At 43.8% G+C, this 27,350-nt stretch overlaps 1 protein-coding gene across 13 annotated transcripts in view; it reads right to left on the reverse strand.

Annotated features, from left to right (window-relative positions):
• ptprt (protein tyrosine phosphatase receptor type T) overlaps positions 1-27,350 on the reverse strand; it is a 223,199-nt gene that overhangs the window by 41,968 nt on the left and 153,881 nt on the right. For 6 of the 13 annotated variants that reach the window (XM_028997567.1, XM_028997569.1, XM_028997564.1 and 3 more), the window contains 5 exons: positions 16,259-16,394; positions 13,380-13,412; positions 8,861-8,890; positions 3,346-3,497; positions 118-195 (listed from right to left, as the gene is read on the reverse strand). In XM_028997567.1, coding sequence (XP_028853400.1) covers positions 118-195; positions 3,346-3,497; positions 8,861-8,890; positions 13,380-13,412; positions 16,259-16,394 — 429 coding nt within the window. The remainder of the gene's footprint in view (positions 1-117; positions 196-3,345; positions 3,498-8,860; positions 8,891-13,379; positions 13,413-16,258; positions 16,395-27,350) is intronic. The other 7 variants (XM_028997575.1, XM_028997572.1, XM_028997566.1 and 4 more) reach the window with 3 other exon arrangements.

Consider the following 27,350-nt stretch of genomic DNA (forward strand, 5'->3'; position numbering starts at 1 on the left):
GCACGGTCTCCACTAACACCTACTGTGTATCACGCTGGGCAGGAAAACTGATGGGTGTGGGTGACCTGGGTGCAGTAGAAAAATTGCAGAGGAACATGTGGGACGCTCGGGACATACCTGAGTAGTAGGAGTTCAGAAGACTTTTGCTTTGAAGCGTTTTGCCTTGGATGGAAAAGGAGCAAGGAGAGGAGGACGCTGGGGAGGAGGAAACAGAAGGGAGAGTTCAGACTCCCTCAAAGACTCGGAGACACAGAGCTGCACCCACATGGCATAGTGGGTGGTTCAGCCTTTAATCTGAGGCCGTACGCCAGCATAAACAAAGAGCCCCAGCATTGCACATGCAATTCTAAATCATGCCAGCCCTGTGGAATCTCAATATCTAGAGCAGTGGACCCCAATTTTTTGCAGAACAGACACTTTTTATGTTGTGTTCACCACAACAGAGAATCAGTGGGATCCTTGAACTTATTTTAGAGCTTGTGCGCTTACTTTAACAGGCACTGAAACTATGAACTCTGAAACTACAGGGTGGTAGTAGCCTAGTGGGTAACACACTCGCCTATGAACCAGAAGACCCAGGTTCAAATCCCACTTACTACCATTGTGTCCTTGAGCAAGACACTTAACCCTGAGTTGCTCCAGGGTGACTGTCCCTGTTACCTGTAACTACTGATTGTAAGTCGCTCTGGATAAGGGCATCTGATAAATGCTGTAAATGTAAAATGAAGCTACATCTATTTCCAGAGCCAACTAGTTTCAGGATGTTAGGAAGATTTGTTAAGAAATGCTTTGATAAAAAAAAAAAAAAGAATAAACAAGTGACATAAATGTATATGTTTTATTTTTTACTTCTGTGTGGCCCAGTACTGGTCTACAGCCCCAATGTTGGGGACCGCTGCTCTGTAGCACTCAAAAATACTTTACCTCCTGCTACGCTACTGTACCAGGTAGCATATTCAAATCGTGCTACATCATGCTATTAGCATTGTAATGCACCGTCCAAGGTGGGTTTAAAAACCATGGATTAGGAGGAGACTGGTGACTCAGCAGGAGAACGTCCATGTTTCCAAATACAGCAGCGAGCAGAAACGCAACACACAAAGACGAGTGGAGGAGACTATACCCCATGGTGAGAGGCTAAGCCACTCGCTAATCCACATGCGGCGCTACACGGCACAGCTCTGCACATCAGGGCGCGTTGTTCTACACTCTGCCACAGTGATACGGTGCTTTACATACTAATGTCAGGCCTAATGTTCTCCTCACGGTCCTCACCCATCTCCTCGATCACGCGGCTGTTTATGCTAATGCTAACCGTGACTATGCTAATTCACCGTTACCTAAGAATATAATAAAAAAATTAAGAAAAAACAGTGGGTGTACATGAAGCTACCGTAACACTAAGAACAGCTAATATATAATATCAGGCAAAAAACAGCCAACACAGAAACTGTTTCAGGACTGTTTGAAAGCCATGCCCATTGTCTAAATTATGGTGGCTGAGAGAAACCAAGGCTGTGTAATTTGGAGCACTCTCAGATATGGAACGTTACGATTTGATTACCACATAATGTCACATTTATCCATAGTTTTGAGAGTTTTGTTTGACAAGAAAGAGTAGGTGTGTGCGGAAACTTGAAACTATGAAAATGCAGAGTTTGCACTTTTTCCGAGCCTCATTAACAGCGCTTAACAGACCTTATCCTATTTCTCTTCTAATAGCCCTATAACAAAACATAAATAATAAGGGACACAACCCAAAAAGGCCAGAGAAAGAAAATGCTACTTAGAACCACGGAAACACTGGCACAATAATAAGTCACCGTGAAGTAACATTTCTGATGATTTGAAGATTTTCTTTTGATGACCTCTGGGTGTTAACGTGGTCCCTCTCTGTCTACCTGGGTGGCCCAAGGCATTACTTAGAGGAACGAAGAAGAATGCAAAGAAAGAGAAACCCAGGAAAAACTGGATTTAATGGGTTGATTTAACTATCGCCACGCAAACACAGACAGAAACTCATAAACGGCCACATACTTGCACACCCCACTGCCCTGTTCCATTATTTATTTATCACTTCTTTTCTCTCGCTAGCCCAAACTTTCAAATTAATCTTTGCACAAAGGCCGGTGTGACATTTTGCGGAAGGAAATGGTCTAGGGGGTCTCCCCTAATTACTGCTAAGCCACAGCAGGAAGGACCCCACTTGCAAAAAGAAAGGAAAAAGTAGTGAGAATGCCATTTGCTTTCCTCACCCTTCAAGTCTTTCGTGTCTCCTTTCGAAAGCACAGAATAGGGATGCTTCTTGATATGTAAAGTGCCTTGGTCCACTTTTCAAAGTGCGCTTGTTTTTAGGGAATATGGTGGAAGGATTTTTGCAGCCTGTTCGCACAGCTGGACTTCCAGGCTAAGCCCTAAGCTGCACTGACTGAACACTGTTGAAGTGTTTTGAGGCGAAAAACGGCACCAATTGCCATTTCCACATGATCGGCAACGTAATCAGCAGGAGTGGCACACTCACCACCGGACGACTGCCATAATGGGCATCAGCGCAGAGATTGCTGGCCTGTCCGCTACTTGGAAAGAGATGGAATTACGCCGACCTCTGACCTCTCGCCCCCTGTACTCTAGGCTGACTGGGGCGCTGTGGGCGTGGCGTTCATCAGGCGGTCACATCATTAGATCCAGAGCACTCCGGCCCCCCTGCCGTGTGAGTGTCTGTGCCCAGACGCAGCAAGCCCTTCTGGGTATAGATGCCGTAGCAGCTTCACGGGGAGAGGAGGTCTGTGTTTACTAGGAGAGAGCTCGTACTGAAGCACACTACTCTGACTTTAAGCAAGGGGTGACATTAGATAAAATGAAAATGCCTCTTGAATTCAATTACACACCACAAACCCTAAGAGCTAATCAGGTTTAGCCTTCATACTAACATAAAACATCTCAGTTTTGTTTTGCTATTAATCCAAGGCACCATTATCATGCAAAGAGAAAAAAATAACACATGATCTTCACATGACATTTACTTGGCAGCAGTGCAATGTCTGGGTTTCCATGTGATTGAACCAACTTTTCACCAAGATAAGAGGATAATCATCCATATAGATACAAAGGGGTGTGGTAGCGCCTTTCTATCAATAAAATGTATACCTGTTTTCCTCGACTCACTTTCAGGCATTCTCTTCATCCATGTCTAATTTCTGGAGGGCGTCTACTCATTGTGAACGTCAAACACAGTAACACACGTTTAAAGAGCACCACAACCAATGCAGAGGAGATATGGGGGGTGAGAAGAGGAGATGTGGGAGGAAGAGGCAGGGCACATAGCGAAGAAATGTTCCCACTCACAGAAGCCATTGAGATCCTGGTTGCTGGTGGAAAAGGGGTCGTCCTTGTGCAGGGTGCTGACCTTGCCTGTGCTTTTGTCAGCGGTGCTCACTGGCCCCATCTCTCTCTGGGTGCCACTGCTGGTGGTCTCCTTCTGCTTTTTGGCCAATTTCCTTAAAGTGGCCCAGAACAAACTGATGTGAGCTGCCCCCCAAAACAGGCAGAGCACTAATACTCATACACTTTCAATACACAAAAAGCATAAAGGTTAGCAGCACAATAACTGAAATGGGTGAGGAAAAATGGCGCTCTTATGCATTCCTCCTGATGTGTTTCAAGGTTTCAAGCAAAATTACAATTCCGGTGATAAAAACAGAAGAATATGAGAAAAAAATATTATTGTGTACTTCTGTGAATAAAAGTTGGAATTGTAAAGCAGCCTGGCCACTTTGTTGCACAGTGCCAGTGTTTGAAGAAGAATAAATAAAATAGTAAAGGAAATTTGTACTTTTCAATATTTGCCATGTGGGACAAAGCAAATCAGTCACATAACATAAATGCTAATAGAATATTTATACAGTTTTTTTTTTTTTTTTGGTTATGTGGAAATGTAGTTCATCAGTTTCTGAATATTTATGAAGCAAACTAGGAGAAACAGCCTTCCCATCTTTACACACAACATGACTGATTTTTAGGCCAGTGCCTAAATGTACAGGTTTACAGCTCTAGGCTCAATAAGTAAATTCTAACATAATCTCCCTTAAGACAAGACTAAATGTCTCTGGAAAGTTGTTCATAATATAGAAAGGGCATTACTAGACACAAGATGAATGATAATATTTCTGTGAAACAGGTTAATCCCTCTTCCACAAAGCGATTGTATTCTAAAATGTTAATGATAGCAGCCCAATCAGATTTCATAATTATACACCAATTGGTTTATTTTGAAGTCAATATATTCAACCAATCGACAGGTTATGTTGTTCATTAATAACCAACATAAGAGCTCATCTTCACACATTCATGATGAGGTATTTTACCACAGAACCTTTTTTAATAAAGCATTTAACCATATAAGACTTCCTCTTTAATGACAATTTTTTAAATTAATGATAAATTCCTTGATTCTAATAAATAAAAGTAACACATTTTTTTTTTTAAATCTGTCTGGCATTTGAACCTGAGATAGCAGCACGTTGGTTCACAACTGGAAACAAATTTTGTAATTTGCTTCCTCAGCAGCTGATGTCTGAACGCAATGAAAAATCTGGGATTCGGAAAGCAATACTGCAAGGTCAAATCCAGGGCCGCCTCGATTTCCAGCGATATTGTAAGGTCTTAATATAGGACAAATAAAGTGCCATGGCCAATGTTTGTGGGCTGCTCTCTGTATTACTGTGTAGGTGAGAGAATCAGTCTCTATCTATGATGGACTGTGTCCCTCTTGAATTGACATCTAAATGTGCTTTAACTGCCTACTAATTGCTTTGTTTTCATCAGTTTCATCAGAAAGCTTTCCTTCAATAGAACCTTCTGCAATTTGCTTTGAAATATTGATTTGTGTCGCCTTTATCTTTTCACTTTGTGCTTAAGAGCAAAGGGGGAATCATAGTTATTAGCTGGGGATGAAATTTGAGAGGCAATAAAAGACGCGAAAGGATGCGTAGGAAGACCGAAAATAAAACAGAGAGAAAGAGTGGATGTGAAAGAGAGATAAATGATACACAGAGAGTGAGAAGAAAATTGAGGATCTAACAAAGCAAGGGTCCTCAAATTTGGGAGGAAATTCACGTCTTAGGTCTTTATATTCAGAGCTGGTATTGGCCAGAGGTTTTACTTTCTTTCAATTCAATATTTCCAGTGGAACTCTGTTTGGACTTGAAATCAGGGATTTAGAGTTTCAGACTGGAAAAAGATCAAAAGATTTAATAAAAACTGAGTTCAATGCTTTTTGATTTCTGTCTTGTTCAAACACAATCAGCTTTTTGACTTATTTTTGACTTTCTGATTATGCCTGTGTGACAATGTTAAATAATAAGTAGGCTTGGAATAGATACTTCACACTGAGAGTATGCCTGTGTTTTAAACCCTCACTTATAAAACATGCAAAGATTAATGAAGTACCACTAGATGGAGCCTGGTGGTATGTAACGTCCTTGGAGCCTTGGTATGTAACATAGGTTACATACCAAGGGTGCTATTCCTCTCAACAAAGTACTGGAACTTTCCTCAGTTCAGAACTGTATCAAATGTTCCAATTGCCTTTTCTGTTCATGGTCAGAATTGGTAGGAATCATATCTATGTATGTACGTGGACACAAACCGCAGAGCTGTTACTAAAGGTGCAACAGGCTGAAAGTCTGTGACAGATAGATAGATAGAGAGAGAGGGAGAGATCTAGCCCAAGGCAAGGTCACAAGTCAGTTTTAATACATTCATCACTGCTCTTTTTCAGCTACAGACTTGGCCTTCACCTTCTCATTTCCGTACCCCCCAAATCCCACACCAGAGCTTCTGATAAATAAATGAGTAATGGCCTTCAGAAGCCAGAATGACACCTGCGAATGCAAGGTAGACATGAGCAGAGGCGGCTCCCTTCAAAACAAACCAACCCTCTGATTTTCTTCACAGAAACCCAAAAGGTCACAGAAACCCCTAATTATAAGAATCCTCTCGATTGTTCAGCCCATTGAATATTCTTATAATGGGCTCATTTTAAACGACAAATTCCTTGCATATTATAAGTTGCAATGAACTGGAGATAATCCTTATTTAATGAATGTCAAAGCAGCACTTCATTAAAAAACGGGTTATCCTGAAGAGGATGGCCCAGCACATCCTGTTTTGTGGTTCAACATTGTTAATTATGCATAGATGTCCTGATACATATTAACAAAAAAAAAATAAGTGACTAATATAGGGACGGTTCTTTCACCCACCAGAGAAAAGACAAAACTGCATGATGATCCCCATCATCACCAATGCACACACAATTTTATCTTATTGTATGTTTATTAGTTAATACATCAAGCTTGGTTGCAGTTAAGCGGTGGATGAGGCGCAAGCATGGTGAGACAGTCAGTTAGCATGCATGCAGGTAAGCCAGCGTGAGTGAAGGGGTTACGTCAGTGCAGTAGCACCCCATTAGGCATGCAACACTCTCCCAGTCAGCAACAAACATGACAAAACAAAAAGAATTAAAATGGACGAATTAATGAATTAATTCATTTAAAACAGTAGCACATAGGAAGCTTGCAAACGGGTGTGTGTGTCTGTGTGTTAGTCTGTGTGTGTCTTTTGGGGGGCAGTGTGTGAGCGTACATGAATTTGTTTGTATCTGTTTCCAGTCAGTGCAAACACTAGTGGGTATCCCTGATCGGGGTTCAACATCCTCATTATTCCCCAGCTGGAAACGACTAGAATAGGCGCCCCATTTGTTCTACGGGCCTGACAAGCATCTGGGCATCTGTAGCCTAAAGGCATCAGGTTCAGCCCACATGACAGCGGTTGCTGAAGAGGCTCCAGGCAGCAATCCTCCCATCCGCCTCATTCATATTTTAGGGACTTTGAGAAAAAACAAAAAATAGCACACAGAGCTGGACGGCCAGGGATTCGATCCTTTATCGTGCTAAATAAACATCCCCAAGCCATACCCTGTGCAAAAAGACTCCGCACAGAGCTAATTAAACTAGCTGGCCCCTCTGATACACCAGTGTCAGTGTAGCTGCCGGAGGTCGGGCACCTTCTTCCGAACTATTTTCTTTTTTTTTTTACTTGTCATTAAAGCCCCTAACACACACAACATATTGTTAAAGCTGGGTGCTGCCAATTATTTCTTTTTAGCAGCATATATGAGGGCACCAACTAGTTAAGAGTTCCAGGGGAGAGAATTAAAACCAAATGAAACAGTATCGCTTACCTATATCAAATGAGAGCACAAGCGCTAAACCGTTCTTTATTATGTCAGTGTGAATGATAATCACACTCTTTAAAGATGGATATTTCCTTTCATTCGTGGTCAAGTTGTCACCACGATTAAGATGCTGTCTCTGATAAACGGATTAAACATAATCCTGCAGGCAAAAGTGTCTAGCAAAATATGAAACATGTTCTGCATGGGAGTTTGTAACAGGCTAATCTTCCATAATCTACTTAGTTTAGGGCTGCATTTTAACAACACTATGACTGGAGCAAATAACATTTTGTTACCGTTACAACATGTTAAAAATGTTGGAGCCATTATTTAAGATGTGGTATACTGGACATATATCAGAGTTTATAATATAAAGATCTGATAAAGATCTGCATGACTTCCTAGATCACTGTAACTGACTTCCTAGATCACTGATTGCGATGAATGGGGAGATTGGATCTTGACCTCATTGTTGCCAAATTATATATTAATATATCTCATATATTTTTAAATAATTATGTGTTAGAATTAGAATTGGTATTAAGTTAAAGTATAAAAAATTTAACTATGTTAAGTAATTACAGTTGTTAAATACTTACTGGGTACTTGATTGATGTTTGGCTGAAATAAAACGAGTTGAAATGGTCCAGAATGAGGAGTAAAGCACATGAGAGCTCTGTCATTGCCTTTTGATCTTAGTTTATAAAATCCTGGTTAAAGTTTAAGAAATAATGACACTTTATTGGAACCAGACCACACTGGTCATTTCAAGCTGAAAACTGAGCTTCACTATGTGCTCTCTTTCACATGTGCATTATTCATGAAAACAGAAAAGTTTAAAAAATATTAGTAAAAGCCCACAATGGTATTCGGATATGGCTCCACTCCGAATTTAAATAGACTAACATTTAGCTGCAGTGACTATATGGAAGCCACACTAGGAGGAGCTGTCTGCTTGTAAATATTCAAATGAGCTGGCAAATGATCAAGAACTATACCGTATATATTGCTCCCCTAGTGGTTTCCGAAAGTGGTTTACCCCAGACCACAACTGAATTAACAAGAATGCATGCAAATTCTATATCTAATTTATGTTGTCTATCTTAAAATAGATTGAATGAATATTTTTCATGACATCCAAAAATGATTAGATCTGTAATTAAGGTACAAGGATGAAAACGAACACTTCACAGCATTGCTTTCTATTTAACTTTGGAGAGCGTGGGCATAGGAGCACTGAGATGGGGCTGCAGAAGCAGACAGGCAACGGCCATCTTCATACCAGATAAGGAGAAGGTTTGCAATGAAGTGGTCAGATCTTTTTGTAGGTGCTGAGATGCTTTGTCCATCATGGCATTACTAACTATTTGGAATGAAATGCATGATACTTCACTGTGAGTACAAAAAGTCTCTGAACGGAATAAACCATCAAAAATAGATAGATTAAAGTGGGATTAGTGATGCTGCAGTCAACATTCACAGTACTGCTTACAGTACAGTAAAACCTGTTTTACTGGTGGGGACTGGAGGGCCAAAGAGAGTTAAGTGTTATAAACACAAGGTTAAAAATACTCAACAAGAAATCTGAAGAAAATGAAAAGGCTTCGCTTTAATGCTACTTACAGGTAGTAAGAGTAGGAATATGCATTCCTTCTGAAGCATGTGAAGATAAGCCAGTGGGGGACAAATTGAGCACCCAAAAAAAGGACAAACAGATTGATTAGTGATTTCGGGACAGGGCGCTAAAGGGAGAAAATGACAGAGCTGGTTAAAGACATGGACGTGCTGTCACCAGCACACCTGCCGCTCCCCTACTGTCCAGCTGGGCTGTCACATGACAGCACAAAAACGAACAAACAAACAAACAAACTGCTCTGTTCTCCCTAATCAAGCCCCTGTCAATCCTTTCCATGAAAACAAACAAACAAACAAACAAACAAACAGGAAAATAATCGAAGCAATAAATCAAATCAGCCTAAAAAAGCAACAGCAGAGAAAAACACCATAGGTATGCAAATAAAGCACATCTGGCTCCCGTACAGAGAAAACAAGGGAGGAGGATGAGGTGGTATCTGAACAGAGGTCCAAAGGGAAGAGAGCAGAGGAGAGTGGTAAGAGAACAGATGGAAAGGTGGAAATCAGAGGTGGGTGGGTGGGTTTGATAACATACTGTTCAGCCATTCTGTTTGGTGAGATGGACAGAGCATGTGATGTGTTTCCTTTTGTTTCGGAAGGTGTAGCGATTTGAGGAACGCGACCCACAATCTGTAAATGTTTGCCGCACGGCACTGTAATTGTCCTCCACGTGCCACCGAACAACATTCACAAATGGCATGCAGCAAGCAGCAACATCAAGGTAAAAAGTATGTTGAAGCACTTCGTCATGGCAATCACCCGGGGGCTTCAGGGGCGGAAAATGAAAAAAAAAACAAATCAATCAATCAATCAATCAAGCACAACATCCATCTTATGCTTGCATCTCGTGACAGAAGATGCTGATTGCGGTGATACTGCATGTTAATGGCTTCGCGGTCAGCCTCCATCACTGCACGCTTAGTGATTAACACACTCTGCAATCACAATCTAAATCAGCGTCCCTGGCTCTGAGGGCTTCAAGGTCACTGTGAGGGGTCAACGTATAATCATCATGTTATAGGCCTTCAGACTTGCCCACACACAAAACACTTGATTATTACTACATTCCAGCATGAAATATGATGCTCGTAGCGCTAAATATGACATGCTTACATCAATATGAGGGCTTTTTAAGGCCAGAAAATTTGACAGATGATAGAGCAGAATGACTAATTATTTCATTAGAATTGAGATCCACATGGTTCTTTAAACTCAAGAACCATAAAAAGATGCCCATACACAGAAATACAGATAGAATGACCATTTTACACCAAACAATGAACAATGCCCCAATTGCAGTACTAACACTTCTTTACATGAATTCAGACAAAGGATTTATTTAACTTCCATTGTCTAACCAAAGTCTGCCTTTGTGTCACACAGCTTTATGAACTGAATGAAACGGTTTATAAGGTAAATGCTGGATTTCTACAGAGCATAATTAAAGTGCAACAGTTACCAGCTAACATAATGCTATACTGTGTACTCATGTTGTAAATGAAAATTGTTCTTACGTTAAGGGTCAGCGTACCCCGCATACGGTCAAATTTCGATTTACACTGTAGAGAGGTCACAGTAAAATTAAATATTACCTTAGTCACATACATGCCATACATGATCGATCCTACAGCTATGCACTATTCCAAGGATTCAGCACAATGTTATACCCCCACGACAGAAGAAGAGCACCTAGTGAAACCAGTGTTTGGGTCAGCAGGGACCCCTTATTATGCTTTATTCTGCAACCTCGATAGTGGCACTAACCTGTACAGTGACCCTTGCTTTTTCAGCACAATAAAACTTTATCTGCTTTTTACACACTATGCCTCTCTTTCCTGAGTGGCAAGAAAAGCCAACACACAAAATAAATAAATAAATATAAAATCTCTCCTGAATTATCATAAAAAGAAATCTATGTCTGAAAGCATGGTCAAGGCTGATGCTGCTAAAACTTGCTGTGGCATGAACAGTCAATACTGCCAGTAAAGATCTCGCTGGCTCATCTGTCTCCACTTGATTTGGTTCCAGGAGACATTAAAAGGATATGCTGACATTGTTTTTATGGTGGCTGTCACACACCCATAAATATTAATAGAGTAAGAAATACTGCCCACACTTCGGCAGCTTATGCGCTGCATTCGTTTTGTGGTCCATCCTGCACGGCGATGGTCGTTTTTGTTCAGGGGTGAAGAACCGGTGTGCTGATGTAACACTAATCCCTGCTCTTCATGCAGACCTGGCTACGGAGATCTCTCTAGAGTAGGTGGGGAGACGGGAGACCCCATTCAAGTTAATGTGTGAAATTACTGAGTTTATATACACATTCCCTCAACACTTTCATGAACTGCCGGTGGTTTCAGACAGAAGTCTGAAACCAGGGTGGTAGTAGCCTAGTGGGTAACACACTCGCATATGAACCAGAAGACCCGGGTTCGAATCCCACTAACTACCACTGTGTCCCTGAACAAGACACTTAACCCTAAATTGCTCCAGGGAGACTGTCCCTGTAATACTGATTGTAAGTCGCTCTGGATAAGGGCGTCTGATAAATGCTGTAAATGTAAATGTAATGTAAAGTCTGCTATATTGTGCTACAAAGGTTAGGGTAACTTATGAATATTAATAAGAGCTCTCACACACACATAATTCATAGTGCAGTCAAAAAAAGACAATCACACACACACTCACAGACTCATCTTACATGCAATTACATGCACATCATGCACATGAATACACTTTATGTACATATGGATGAATATATTCCATCTGTGTGTTTAAAAGCCTAGATGTAATGCAAATTAAGAAACATTACTCAATATATTACAACTGTTTTAAATGTTTACTTTTGCTTTTTATTACATATTTTTTTCAAAATTTTTGAATTTCTTTTGGATCCTTACGGAGAATAAGGAGTTTCTGTGACCTCAGACTGATTGCTTTGGCCTCGTTTGTCTATTAACATGTCTTGTAACCATAACAGACATTGATATTACAGTGATAATCCCTCTTTCTCTCTGAAAGTTGATTCCATAAGCAATATCTTTTTATAAATTATAAGTGAGGCAGTGACACACAGGCACAACACTAGTTAACCACTATCTCTGGACCATCACTGCCTATTTATTCATAAAATAGATACAGAGCAAGGCTGTACACAGTTAGTATGCTCAACATAGCCTCGACCAGGCCATCACACAGTCACTATTTCCCAGGGCTCATTATTTATCAAGAGAAATCCAGACTGTACAGGGCTGAGGAATCTTATCTTGAGACAAGGGCAGTGGCCCTGGCTGGAACAGTAGCGGTCCAGTGGTGCAGTGTGTTTAATGAAACCAGACCACCATTGAATAACCACTTAACAGAATGACCCCGTGGCTTCCTTGCCATACAGCAGACCGAAGAAGACAAAAAAGTATAAAATGTATCAGTCCCCTCTTCGCTAAGCCTATTAATCCACGTGTAATTGCCTTTTTTTTTTAAGGAGTACATTTTGGATGGCAGATTGGAGAGGTAAGAGTAATAGAAAGCGATGTGGTGATTCGGGTTTAGTGCGGGTGGAAAATGTTTGTAATGTACTGATACAGCATTTCTTCAGACTGGGTTCATTTATGAAGTGCTGATGTGCTGTCAAAATTTTGTAAGAAAACTTATTTTAGAAAAAAAATATATAGCGATATATATAAATTGCTGACTGCTGGACTGACTATGTAAGGTACAGTATTGTGCATAATCATGACCATTTAGCTGATGTCACAAAAGTGACCATATACATTTTATTAGTCTTCTAGAACTGGCATATCTTCTGTAACCTCTCAGATGAGAGCAATAACAATAAAGATAAAGCATCAGGAAGCTTTTTGTTAATAAATCCAAGGCTGTTCAGTTCTTAATGAATCCAAATGAAAAAAAGAGGGCAAGCTGTGTCTCAATAATTCTGGATTTCCCATTAAGTGTAATGCTGAATCCTCCTCTTGGCTCCACAGGAGCCAGCAAAGTGTACCTGAGGAGCAAAAAGTGATGTGCCAGGGGCTTATGCAAATGCACGCTGTTCAAAAAGGTGTCTTTATTCTTCAGACCATAAAATGCACTCAGGGCATAAAAAATTAAGGCTGCTTAATGTGGTAATGAAATGGCCATGATTTCCAGAATAAGCTCATTCTTAGTTATGTCACTGAAAAAAATCTAGCATCCAGATGAAGGCATAAGAGGCAGAACCAAAGTGAACAAATGGGAGTATTGAACTAGCAAGACCGACATAAATCACAATCACACACACACACACACACACACAAAACAGCTAAACAAATGGCTAGTCTAATTTCAGTCAGGCAGAGCTTTTTTACATTTATCAAGTGAAAGGAAGTGTGCATGGCCTCGGTTCGTGCATGTGTCAAAACACAACACAAAAGTCAATGGGAAATCGGGACACAGATGGGCTCGACAATGGAGTGGAACGATGGAAGCTAGAAGTCGCAAAATGCAGAAGCTAGAAGTAAACATACGATACCCCACACTCAGGGTTCTCCAGGTGTGGATTTCCCTAGCAGGCAAACCAGGAGAGAACGGAAAAAAAGATAAAAGAGAGAGGGCATAAGACTAGTTTGAAAGGGGAGACAAATGCTGACACATCTTTCACGTTCATCAGTTAAGCAAGTGGCATGTAGAACGCTCCAGTCTTAAGTCTTCTTATTTGTGACTAAAAGGAACAGCATAAGAAACATTCTCTTTCTAGAATTCCCACAAATGGAGATGTGTTATGCGTAGACCTATACCCTGTAATATGACAAGCATTACACCTGGATCTGCATTCATTTTGTGCAGCCATGCTAGGCTGTTGCATTTTGAAGACAGCAATTACTCTGGCGTCTTGGGCAGAGGGGATTCTGTGGTTCTACAAGTAAATGGTGCAATTATTTGAAAAGGGAGAGCAAAAAAAAAGGAGGGAAAAAGTCGCATGGGCTACTGCTATGACTGACAAAATGAGGTCTGGATGTAAATGCATGGCTTGGTTTTTGAGCGGCCGGAGCTGTCTGGCTGCGGGGGTGTAGCGTATGCAGCAGAATCAGGATGAGCAGAATGAAAGTGTTGAGCCCCAGTCCCTAAGCCCTGAGACCTGACAGAAATGGATCGGCTTTGAGCGACTGAATGGATGTCACACCTGCTCTACATAGATGGATTTATGAAGGAAAATTGCCCAGGTTCTTGTCAGACCTATACCCATGCATGACCTTAGTGTTTAAAAATAGCTGTCAGTGGGTTTCAGTCATTTACCAGACTGGCCTGAATATTACATTAACCCCCTTTCTCCAGTCCGATTAAAACCCTTGCTACACAGTATCATATTTACCCCATCAACTGTTTTTTGCCACTTTTTTGAGAAATAAATAATTGTCTGATATTCAGGCCAGTATGGTAATAAGCAATTATATAACTTTGAAGACACAAACTGGTGCACAACATGCTAAGTATAAAGTTTTCTCGCTAGTGTAAGGTCAAGGTTTACATAAATCGCTAAAACTAGAAGAGCTATTCGTCAAACTGCCTTATAGCCAGATAGAAAACAGCACACTTCATCTCAATTTTCGCTACATTCATGGCCTTTTAGATGCTTGAGCTAATGCTAAAAAAGCTAATTTTGTTGTGTAACATAAATACTGGGCCTATCTTGCTTCAACAGGCTAGCTCAAGTCAGCTTAATCACCTGTGACAGACCACCTCGGGGTTGTGATTCGGAGTGAGATATGGTGCAGAACCACGGCATATGTGATTAACAGATGCCGGGGTAAGAAATGCTACAACTCGTATTTCAACTGCTAACTCAGAAGCATCTGACAGGCAGCACAACAAATAGCACAGTGAGAAGAATACCATCAAGTGTGCTCTCTATTCCCCAGAGCTGCCGGATCAAAATGGGCCAAGCCCTTAAGTACATTTTTCATATATATATATATATGGTTTTTTTTTTTGGTTTTTTTCTTAACTATAGAAGCAACGCACCATCTGTCCATTCCATCTCTGCAATGGTTTGAGGTGTAAACTGCCTGGTAAACAAATTGGGGTTGCAGGGTGTAACGATGGGTTCCCTTCAGGGCAGATGCAACTGTGAAATTTCAGACTTTTAAGGGGTATTTTTCCACTCATCAATTTTTTAAAGGGCCTTTCAGTCTGGAAAAAAAGTGCCCGAAAACCACGTTGGAAAACCCAGTGGCTTTCAGTACGGTCACTAAAGACACAAATTTGCCATTAGGTTCATCCAGTCCATTTCACTTGTGCTCAGCTTCCTACTATTAAAAAAATGCTCTTAAACACATGTAACACTAGCTCTGAAATATTAAAAAGACAGTTTACTTGCTTCCAACAAGTATGTTTACACAAATAATTTATGGGCACTGAAAGCCGCGTAAAATGCTGCAATTTATAAAACATCAGCTTCACTGTCCTTTAACCCTATCATGAGGATGAAATATGGATGACCCAGCAGAGCAAAGCATTTTAGGAATATCGTTGCTTAAGCATTTTTCTCTCCGCATGGCTGCATCCTACACATTACGAAGCGAGGCAGTCTGCATCTGAGGCTATTTATGGGATTGCTGGGCTCCAGGCCTTGGATTTACATTTGACCTTTGCCCTCATATCTTGAGCAGTCTAGAAATTGGGCTCTGATTAATAATAAAATGCGCTTGCTTGAAATGCAGTTGGCCTTCTTAGTACGGCTTTGGCACTGAAGGACATTTTTTAGCATTTACTTAGAATGAGTTCCAGACAATGGCTCTTAAGAGCTGCAAATTTAATAAATAAACTCTGAGTTGTAGTGGCACCAGAGAGGGGCAACTTCCCCTATTACTGCAAATTGCACAAAACTGATTAATTGACTTTGCACGGCGATGGAATTTTAATCATTAGCTCTGTCACATTGGGACAGGTTAGAATTGCCTTTTACATGAATGAGCGTACATGTGAAGTCGTGGGGTGACAGAAGAGAAAGACCATGAGGATGTGATCCTCTCAGAGCAAAATGGCATGGGCAGTATGTCACTGGGGAGGGTAGAGCTACAGGTAAAAGGACAGAGGAGACAGAAATGCAATGGATGTAAGCCAGTGTGCATGTTTAAAAACAGAAAGACAGGAAGCCGTGTATGTAGCAGGCACCCAGACCCACTCCTCTCCCAACTACACTACAGACCTAAGTGAAAAACATGTTAAAGCCTTTTATGTACTCATATACATTAATCACTTACATATGAACCATGAGAAATGTTCTCCTGTAATCTATGCAAGAGTTTTCTAAACGCTTTCAACACAGATCCTGATCTACGCTGATTAGACTTAAATAAAGTTATTTAAACATGATAACTTCATGGAGCTTGTATCTTGTCTGCTCGGTACCTTCTCTTGAATGTCAGTACCACGCCCAGAAGGATGATGACAAACATGAGGATCCCAGCGATGACGCCAGCCATCTTGACTGTGCTGTCCACCTGCTTCTCAGGCTCAACGGCATTGGAATTCTGGGTAGAGGCTCCTGCAAACAGTAGAGAGACATCACAGAGAGGAGGAGAGGGTTTAACTGGAGCAAGAACTGCCCAGAAAACCATCCTCCTCACACACACACACACACACACCTACATGCACACACGTGTTCTCACACAAGCACTTATTAACACACCCTCATTACACTCATGCATTCACAAACACAGTACTATGCATGGTTCCATCCCAACATACACACAAAGACACAACCCACACAGGTCTACATTAAGGTTAGTAGATCATATTCAGGAACAAATAATCACAACAGTATATGATCATGCAGTGTTAAACTGGAGTCATTTTAACAACAGTGATGCAAAGGAAGTGTTATTTGGGTTTGTGATGGCCCTGCTGAGGTTATTCGCAAAAAAAAAAATCAAAACACTGCAATATACATGATGTTGATGTCTTAAACTAGTTCACATGCATATGCGGAATGGATGCCAGTTTTTTTAATAAAGTGAACCAGTTGCATAAAACAAATCATTTTTGATCATTACAGAGGGTGCAGATATAGAGGTGAATAAATATGATAGAACAGAAGGCATGCAAAGGTGCTGCAGAAACACTTCATTCAGGCTCAGCATCCCCATTCACAAAGCAGCTTTTCAAACATCATAATGCTTCATGACACCCTCTGTCTTCACTTACAATGAGCAGAGTTACAGCCATAATCCTTATCGACACAATATAGCTCTCTGCCTCTCACCATGCAAAAGACTTTTTTGCCATTTTGCCTCATTATACTTTATACTGACACTACTAAACTAGCCGGTATGCCCGACGGATGTTTATGGGAGGTGTTTTGAGGTATTATGCGCCATCAGCCACTTAATGAAAGTGCACTGAGGATATGCTCTTTACAGTCAATGTGTGGCAGGTATACAAGGCCAAGCTATATGACAGAACTGACAGGTGAGAGAGAATGTATTACAAGCCACTACAGCAGTGGCTATAAAATAAGTTGAATGGAGCTGACACCCATAATAAACAATGATGATATATAATTAATGATTCTGCCTAGAATTTATTACTGTCCCATAGCTCCTCATCTAGAAAAACACTAAATTACTGAATTAATTTTAACTGCATCTATGTAGTGACTTATGGTCCATACTTCACAAGTAATAAGAATTTATTGTGACTTAACTGTGCTGTTTATCATCATTTGGTAACAGGATTCTAAATCATCAAACATTTCCAAAGATCCAATGGAAGTGCATTTTTACTCACTTCTTCAGAGGCTGGCTCCTTTTGATTTCTTTATCTGAAAAGGCCAATAGACTCTGATGGAAACAGCCTGGATTCGGCTGATAAATCTTTACGGTGTTACTTTATGTGCTGCAGTTCATGTTCTTATCCTTCTCTGCACCTGGTCTTTTTGCCTACCGCAGTGGTCATGTTTTTGTTCGATTGACTCTAGGGTTGGATCTATATGTGACACGCGAACCGGGACCAGAACGAGAGAGACGTGTAGGAGGAAACGAGAGACCTCAGTGCGGCGGGACGCAGGGAGGCAGGTAAGTTCCTCCGCGTTAATCTGCGAACGGGGACGGCGCGAGCCGCAACACCACACTGATGTTGTCGTTCGCGTATTAAGACACAAGACAGGGCAGGACAGGTTGACAGGAAGGAGTTCAGGTATCGGGAGAACAGAGAGGACAGGTACGGTCTTACTGGGAGCGGGTTTTCGGAGCCGAGTCGAATGGCGTGCGTCATTCAATGACTGAGCAATTGGCAGCTGCTCTCCAGCCTAATATATAGGAGTCACGTTACCTCGTTTCCGTGTTACTCCCGGTCACATGATGGAATCATGTGACAGTACCCCCCCCCTCCAGGGCCGACCCCCGACGGCCCCGGAGTGGCGGCGGTACGCTGCCGGTACTCAGCCACCAGAGACGGGTCCAGGATGAAACGACTCGGGATCCAAGACCGTTCTTCTGGTCCATAGCCGGTCCAATGCACCAGGTACTGGACCCCCCGACCTCTGCGGCGAGAGGCAATGATGCGCTCCACAGTGTAGGCGGGTCCCCCGTCGACGATGCGTGGCGGTGGCGGATCCGGAGCAGGAGGATGAAGCGAGGATCGGACAAAGGGTTTGAGTTTGCTGACATGGAAGACTGGATGGACACGGATGGCAGGAGGGAGTTGGAGACGGTATGTGAGGGGGTTGATCCGACTGAGGATCCGGAATGGTCCGATGTATCGAGGGGACAGTTTGTGTGACTCAGTCCTGAGACGTAGGTCTTTGGTGGACAGCCACACCCTCTGTCCCACTCGGAAGTGCAGTCGACGAGGGTGCCGACGATCGTGCTGGGTGGACATCCTTCGGGAGGCGATGAGGAGGGCCGACCGCGCCGATTTCCAGGCCTTTCGACAACCGCGGATCATCTGACGGGCCGAGGGGACCCCACCTGCAGGCACCTGGTGCGTGAAGATGGTGGGCTGATATCCATGGCAGATCTCAAAGGGACTATGGCCGGTGGCGGAGGAGATTTGCAGGTTGTGGGCCAGCTCCGCCCACAGGAGAAACCCGGGCCAAGTGCGTTGGTGTTCGGACGCGAAGCATCGCAGGTATCGTCCCAGCTGTTGGTTGGCCCTCTCCACCTGACCGTTGGTCTGGGGATGGTAGCCAGAGGAGAGGCTGCAGGTGGATCCGATAAGGCGACAAAACGCCTTCCACACAGCTGAGACGAATTGGGGTCCCCGATCAGAGACGATGTCTTGGGGGAACCCATGGAGGCGGACCACGTGTTGAAGCACGAGGTCAGCGGTTGTGGCAGAGGACGGTAGGCCGGGCAGGGCGACCAAGTGGACCGCTTTGGAGAAACGATCCACTATGGTCAGGATGGTGGTCATACCACTAGCTTCAGGGAGGCCGGTGATGAAGTCCAAGGCGAGGTGGGTCCAGGGGCGATGAGGAATGGGAAGGGGACGCAGGGGCCCAGCAGTCGGAGTGTTGGGAGTCTTGGCCCGGGCACAGACATCACATGCATCCACGTAGGCCTGTACGTCCCGTCGTACTGAAGGCCACCAGAATGCTCGGCGAATGAAGGAGAGGGTCCGTTGGCGTCCTGGGTGGCCTGAGAGGACGGAGGAATGGCCCCAATGCAGTACATCGGGCCGGCAGGTATTTGGGACGTACATGCACTCGGGTGGGGTGTTGTCTGGGCCAGGGTCGGATGCCTGGGCTGCCCGGACCTTCGTCTCGAGGGACCACCGGAGAGGGCCTAGGATGCGATGAGGAGGAAGAACGGGTTCGGGGTCAGAGGATGGTGAGTCTGGGGCGTGTTGACGAGACAGGGCATCGGCTTTCTGGTTTTTGGAGCCGGGACGGTAGGAGAGTTGGAAGTCGAATTGTTCAAAGAATAGTGCCCACCTCGCCTGGCGGGGATTGAGCTGTTTGGTGGTTTTGATAGAGATTAGGTTTTGGTGATCGGTCCAGACCAGAAAGGGGGTGTCACTGCCTTGCAGCCAGTGCCGCCACTCCTCGAGGGCCCACCTGACCGCCAGCAGCTCACGGTCCCCCCACCCCGTATCGCCGCTGTGCAGGCGTGAACTTCCGCGAGAAGAAGCAACACGGGTGCAATTTCCGGTCCGGACCGCGTTGAGAGAGGACGGCGCCAGCACCCACCTCTGACGCGTCCACTTCTACAACAAACGGAAGGGTAGGGTCTGGGTGTTGAAGAATGGGGGCGGTGGTGAAATGATGACACAAAGATTTAAACGCTTGAATGGCCTCCGGGGTTAGGCGAAACGGACCTGGTGAAGGTTTGGTGAGAGCAGTGAGGGGTGCTGCGACCGTACTGTAGCCACGGATGAAGCGACGATAGAAATTTGCAAACCCAAGAAACCGTTGCAGTTGCTTCAGCGTTGTGGGTAGGGGCCACGACGCCACTGCTTCTAGCTTCTTGGGCTCCATGGCCACACCCTGGGACGAGATGGTAAAACCCAGGAACGTGGTGGAGCGCTGGTGGAAGGCGCATTTTTCCAGCTTACAGTACAGTCGGTGGGCGAGCAATCTCTTTAGTACTGCCCTCACGTGTTGAATATGGGATTCTAGAGTGGGTGAATAAATGAGGACGTCGTCCAGGTAGGCATACACCCACCGTCCCAGCATGTCCTGGAGAGTATCATTTATGAACTGCTGGAAGACGGCGGGTGCGTTGCAGAGACCGAATGGAATTACTAGGGATTCAAAATGACCGGTGGGGGTGATGAAGGCGGTTTTCCACTCGTCGCCCTCCCGGATACGAATCAGGTTGTAGGCAGACCGGAGATCCAGCTTCGTGAAATATTTGGCTCCCGAGAGGGCGTCCAGGGCGGTGTTGGTGAGGGGTAACGGTGTTCGATTTTTGATGGTGATTTTATTGAGTCCCCGATAGTCCACGCATGGTCGCAGGCCACCATCCTTCTTGGTCACGAAGAAGAACCCTGCCGCGGCCGGGGAGGTCGATGGTCGGATGGTGCCGTTTTGAAGCGCCTCTGCCACAAACCGCTCCATGGCCAATTGCTCTGCCTTGGAGAGGGAGTAGAGATGTCCTTTCGGAGGAGTGGTTCCTGGCAGCAGGTCAATGGCCATGTCGCCTGGTCGATGGGGAGGCAGCTGGGCGGCTTTGGCTGAACTGAAGACGGTGGCTAGGTCATGGTAACAGGAGGGAATGTTGTCTAACACGGGAGGACTTGGTTCTGGGTTCGTGGAGACAGACGAGGAGGGTTGTGGCAGAAGGCAATGGTGATGGCAGTGCGCTCCCCACTCCAACACCATGCCTGACGACCAGGAGAGATGGGGTTCATGTAGGGACAACCAGGGGAACCCGAGGAGGAGTGGTGAGGTGATTATCTTGGTCACCAGAAATTGAATTTTCTCCACGTGGGAGTCCAGCCGGAGTTGCAGAGGGACCGTGCGGTGAATGATGGGCCCTGCGGAGATGGGATGACCATCCACGGAGGTTATTGTGAGAGGATTTGGGAGGAGTTCCAGGGGAATGTGATGTTGTCGGATGAAGGAGTGGTCTATGAAATTTCCAGCCGCCCCGGAGTCCACAAAGGCTGTGGTGGAGATGCTTCGCTGATGACATTCCAGGACGGCCGGGAGAGTGAGTCGGGAGGTCGGTGGCATCAGATGTGGAGGAAGGGGCCTAGATGGCCGCGCCGTGCTGATCTGCTGGGTGTCCCGTCTCCCCGGACGAAGAGGGCAGGTCAGGCGGATGTGTGAGGGGGAAGCGCAGTATGCACACAAACCCTCCCGAAAACGCCGTTGCTTCTCTTCAGGCGTGAGAGTTGTCCGTCCCAGCTGCATGGGTTCCCCCTTATGGTCTGGAGGAGTGACGGTGGGCTGAAGTGGTGATAGAGGCGGTCGAGGGGTCTGATGCAGGGTCGGAGTGGGGTCCGCAGTTTTCGGGAGAGCCAGCAGATGGCGATCAATTCGCATCGCGAGTTGTATGAGGGCCTCATACGTTGCTGGCATCTCCCGACTGACCATCTCACCCCGAATTCGTGGGGCCAGTCCCTCATAGTACATCATCCGGAGGGCGTGGTCGCCCAGCGGAGTCTTTGCAGCCAGGGTCCGGAATCTGGCGGTAAACTGGCTGACCGATGAGGTACCCTGGCGCAGATGGTAAAGCTGTGACGCGACGTCTTCCACACCGTCCGGATGACAGAAGGTGAGTTTTAATTCCTCCACGAATTCGGCATACGAGAGGGACGCAGAACTGGGGGAACTAATTCGCGCAGCCGCCCACTCTGCGGCGGAACCACCGAGCCGGGTTAGGAGTAAGGCAATTCGGGACCGGGCACTGGGGTAGCGGCTAGGCTGTAGCTCAAAAATCAACGAGAGAGCGGTGAGGAGCACCTCGCCGCTCCCCTCGGTCCCGTTCCAGCGCTCCGGGAGCGGCAAACTGGGTTCGGGAACCGCGGGGGGGCGAGGGCTCTGCGCCACGCTCGCCGCTTCATGGTCTCGGTGCGCGGCGGTCACTTCCTGAATGCGCTGCCGCAGGAAGCGAACCTCCTGCGACAGACTTCCAAAAAGATTCTCCTGCCGCGCTATCCGATCGCACAAAGCAGCGAGTTGTGAAGCGCGTAATTCAGGCTCAGTCATTCTGACACGCCAACCGGGACCAGAACGAGAGAGACGTGTAGGAGGAAACGAGAGACCTCAGTGCGGCGGGACGCAGGGAGGCAGGTAAGTTCCTCCGCGTTAATCTGCGAACGGGGACGGCGCGAGCCGCAACACCACACTGATGTTGTCGTTCGCGTATTAAGACACAAGACAGGGCAGGACAGGTTGACAGGAAGGAGTTCAGGTATCGGGAGAACAGAGAGGACAGGTACGGTCTTACTGGGAGCGGGTTTTCGGAGCCGAGTCGAATGGCGTGCGTCATTCAATGACTGAGCAATTGGCAGCTGCTCTCCAGCCTAATATATAGGAGTCACGTTACCTCGTTTCCGTGTTACTCCCGGTCACATGATGGAATCATGTGACAATATGATGATATTGCTACAATACACTCTTCTGCAGTCAGTACTAGCTTGTAAAAAATCATTATTTAATCTAATATCTACTTAAATGAATGCTTCATAGCACTTACTGCCTATATATTTTAATGAATTAAAAAAAGTAAACTAATTCATACACCAAACAACCGCAGATTGTTTCCAAATCTGTTGAGGGGTTGGTAAAATTGAAGTGCTTGCAAAATGATTGACTACAAATCATGTGAGAATGTTCATCAGTCCCTCCAGGATTACGTAATGTTGCAATCGCCAATTCAACCAAGCAATGAATATTGCACAGTCTTACCCAATGACCAATAAGCCTTCTCCTTAATCTAATATGCATTGTTTGACCAATCAGAACACACCAGAACAGTGGATGTTATGCCTCAGTAAGTACTACATCCCACTAAATGTATTGTGTTTTTAAGTAATGGAGCTCATAAAAAGGCTATTACATTAAAGCTACATGTAAAATAAAACAGATAGAGCTAGGCTTAATCAGTTGACTGAGGGTGGTAACACACTCACCTATGAACCAGAAGACCCAGGTTCAATTCCCACTTAGTACAATTTTGTCCCTGAACAAGACACATAACCCTAAGTTTCACCAGGGGGGCTGTCCCTGTAAATACTGCTTGTAGGTTGCTCTGGATAAGGGCGTATGATAAATGCTGTAAATGTAAATGATGAATTTACTATACAGCTAGTAACTTAGACAGCCGACCTCCACTGCATGTGTTTCCCTGCTGTTTATATTTCATAGGGACGTTTTCCTAGAGCTGTGAATCTTAACCTAGGTTGAGTTTGGCTCAATTTTTATCTTTTTAGTAGAGTCAGGTTGAGCTCGGGTTAAATGGTAAATGAGCAGTCAGCAAAACTGTATCTGAGTATTTTTTTTGTATTTTTTTGTATTTTTTTTTACAAATTTGCAATTGTCTGCCATTGTCATCAGCTGATGCATGTTAATTATCACAAGAGATAAGCGAAAATGGATGCTGAAGAGGTGAAACAAAGGCCAGCCTCAGGTGATTATGTTTCAAACTCACGTAGTGCTTGTAGTCTAGCACAAAAGAAAAACAAGCTTTTAAAATGCTGTCCTTGTTGAGTCCTGGGCCAGGTCGGGTCTAGCTCTAACATGTTCACATTAACTTGTGTTGCTCATGTTAAAGTGAAGTGATTGTCATTGTGAAACACGGTGACACATCAAAATGTGTCCTCTGCTTTTAACAAATCACCTTAGTGAGCAGTGGGCAGCCATGACAGGCGCATGGGGAGCAGTGTGTGGGAGCGCTACTTTACTCAGTAGTACCTTGGCGGATCAGGATTTGAACCAGCAACCTTTTGAACATGGTCAGATTTCCTTTACTATTAAGTGATAATTAATTAATAAAAATGTATTTTAATTTTTATAGTTTTCACTGCAAAATCCTGTAGGTACTGATTCACTTTGCTTATTGGTCTGACAGTTCTGTGGCTGAACAATTAAGCAAATAAACAGGAAATGTTCTGTTTTGTACCAGTTTAACATGGATAACAGCCATGGCAATTATCTTGGCAGAAGGCTGGCCAAAGTATACCAGCAGAGCTTGAATTTGGAGTAAACCTAGTTGCATCCAGTGGTCTGTCAAGATGTGGCCTGAACTGACCAGATACAACCCAAACATTAATTGAAATGTTAATAGTAAAGATAGTCACTGTAACCTCACAATGTAAGAGAGCCATGTCTAATTCTGAACACATAATTAGTTGGGTCACAGATCTTGAGTTTTATTGTGGTGTTCACACCTGCTCATGACCAAAAAATGCACTGTTGAAAACACTCTTATCCATTCAGCTGCTGTTAATAGACATAGAACTGAGCTGCACCTTTATTTTGACACTGGAAAAATTAGCCCATTAGCCCAGTGACATGTTAACCACGAACAGTCACGCTTAACAGGCCTCCTTATCAATTAAAAAAGACAGATTAATGCATCTCTACCCTGACACATCACAGTAAATAACCACTTCACAATACAGCTATTACAGCTGCATTACAGGCAAAAACTGGCTGAACCACTATCCTGACAGTCAGTTCTTTAAATGGTTTTGACAGTCAATACAGACATTTTGGTACAAAAAAAGGTTGCTTTTATTAATTTTTATCTTTTTGGCAGAGGAGCATTTAATAGAATCCAAATGTTTGAGCAACCTTTAGAAATAATAATAATGACAGATTAGCGCTGTTATCGGGCTGCAGAGGAGGCTGGATTTCATCATAGACCAATAGACACGTCTCGAGGACAAAGGCTGAGGTAAATATTATTTTTTAAAAAGCGACAGTTTGTTTTCCCCCTTTTTCTTTTCCGTTCATGAATCTGCGATGCAAAAACATTAATCCCACCAGTGCAGATAAAGTGTATCCTATTGACTTACAGAGATGAGAGACCTGGCAGGCTCTAAAGCCAAATGATTTCCCTTGCAGGGCCATGTGTATGTTAGAAAATAAGTCACCGTTTCAAATTCCACATAATGCATGGCATATACAGTATATACATGGCTGTATTACTAGTGACAGTCACAGAATAACAGTGCCAGGACTCAAACCAAACCACAGGGGGTTTTGTCCATGCTTTCAAGAAGCGATTACGACAGATTTAGAGTCTAATTCATCATTTGTGTGTTTTATATAAAAAATATATTATTTTCTATTTAACCCCATGCCATGGAATTTAAAAAGAAGAAATGTGGGCAGTTGCAGAGTTCTTTTGGAACTCAGTTCCAATTGCTCAAAATGTGTATTGGTGAAGCATGTGTGTATTTTTATCTTGCCACATTATAGAACATCCTCAAATCCGCACAGGTGATTCGCTCAGAATGGGCAGAAAAGGCCATGTATCATCTCTGTCCCATTACACCACAACCTGATTTGCCATCCTCTGCCAGCCTCAAACTGATTGGGTTCAGCAGTTCATCATGTAACAATGGGAGCCCATCTGGCTGTTTTAGCTTATTTTCTGATATGATACTACCAATGTGCCCCGGAATCCGACTTACTTAACAAGGTTCTGACCTTCGGTCTGCCTTATCTCCCCTTATTTTGGGAGGGTTGTAGTAGAAGGCTAAAAGGACTGAGAAAAGAAAAAAATAAAAACAGCAGAAGCCCTCATAACTAGCAGGCATCTCTAAACCTTTGCTTTATTTCATAAAATGTGTGTGAATTGTTGAGGGGGCGAAAATTCAGAACAATGGGTGCGCACAGTTTTCTGACCAGTCTCAAGGCAACGAATAAATCTGCTGCCTACTTTAACATTAATAAAAATGTGAATGTAAAGGCTGAAAATGTTTCCACTTTTATAGGTTTCACGACATACAAACAGTCACAGGATATGATGGATACTGTAGCTGCAGTATCCATCGTATCATATACAATAGAAATAACCCTGCCAAAATATTGCCTTAGTTTTACGCAATGACCAATGAAAATGTGACTAGCAGACCAAGCACATAGAACAATTTGCTATTCCAAATTCCATATTCGAAATGCATATGGGACAATTTCTGAACAAAAATCTGACTCTGAAATCTGACTGTGAGCATACATTCACCCACGCCTGGAGCAGGAAACAGGAAATCCTTTTATTTTGGGCTGGTGCAAAATTGAGTATCAAAAAGGAATTAATACTAAAACCCATGGTATTAAATCTTAATCCTATCTGTATATGGCTGAACAGGAATCAGCAGCACAAGTTAATAGGTCTCATACATGAGGCTTTTCTTCAATGCGAATGCACGGGGGAAAGGGGTGAACTTCAAACTTCAAACCTCCAAATCAGATTTTTAAACGCACTTTCACACATAAGGACGCACCGGTCTTCGAGGTAAGTGAGAAGTGACAGATCCTTGTGAGACACAGGCAGATGGAGTCTGGGGATGGACTGTTTGGGAGGAGACAGGATTAGGGGTGCAGGGGCTGAGTGCCCCTAATGGGATTATAATCTCATTTACTGCAGCTCAGGGTCAGATGAGCACAGATTATGTATCAAATGCATCGAAAACTGGCAACAATGCTAATGGCACCAAGAAACAGAGCGGAAAACCAGGATCTGAATATGGGGGCACTGGGTCAGGACAATGGCAAATCCTTGACCAAGAAGGGGGAAGAGGGATTTGGTAGGGGTGAAAGGGGTTACAATGAGCACTTGTAAATAACCAGTATGGATTATTTTCTGGTAAATGCCATTGCTGCATGCCAGCTGTCAGCCAAATTCAAGATCTATTATGAATGTTAGAAAGTATGAATACAGCAACATATCACAATATTTTATGTGGTGATATTGTGTAGATACAGGGACATCAAATATCGATATTTGTGAATACAAATTTAGTCCAAAATGTTTTTGCTGTGTACAATCATTAATAATTCAGTCAGATTGTCCACAGCATCTTGTATGTCAGCTCTGTTTTTACA

The sequence above is a fragment of the Denticeps clupeoides genome, chromosome 12 (assembly GCF_900700375.1).
Source record: "Denticeps clupeoides chromosome 12, fDenClu1.1, whole genome shotgun sequence".
Classification (NCBI taxonomy): Eukaryota; Metazoa; Chordata; class Actinopteri; order Clupeiformes; family Denticipitidae; genus Denticeps; species Denticeps clupeoides.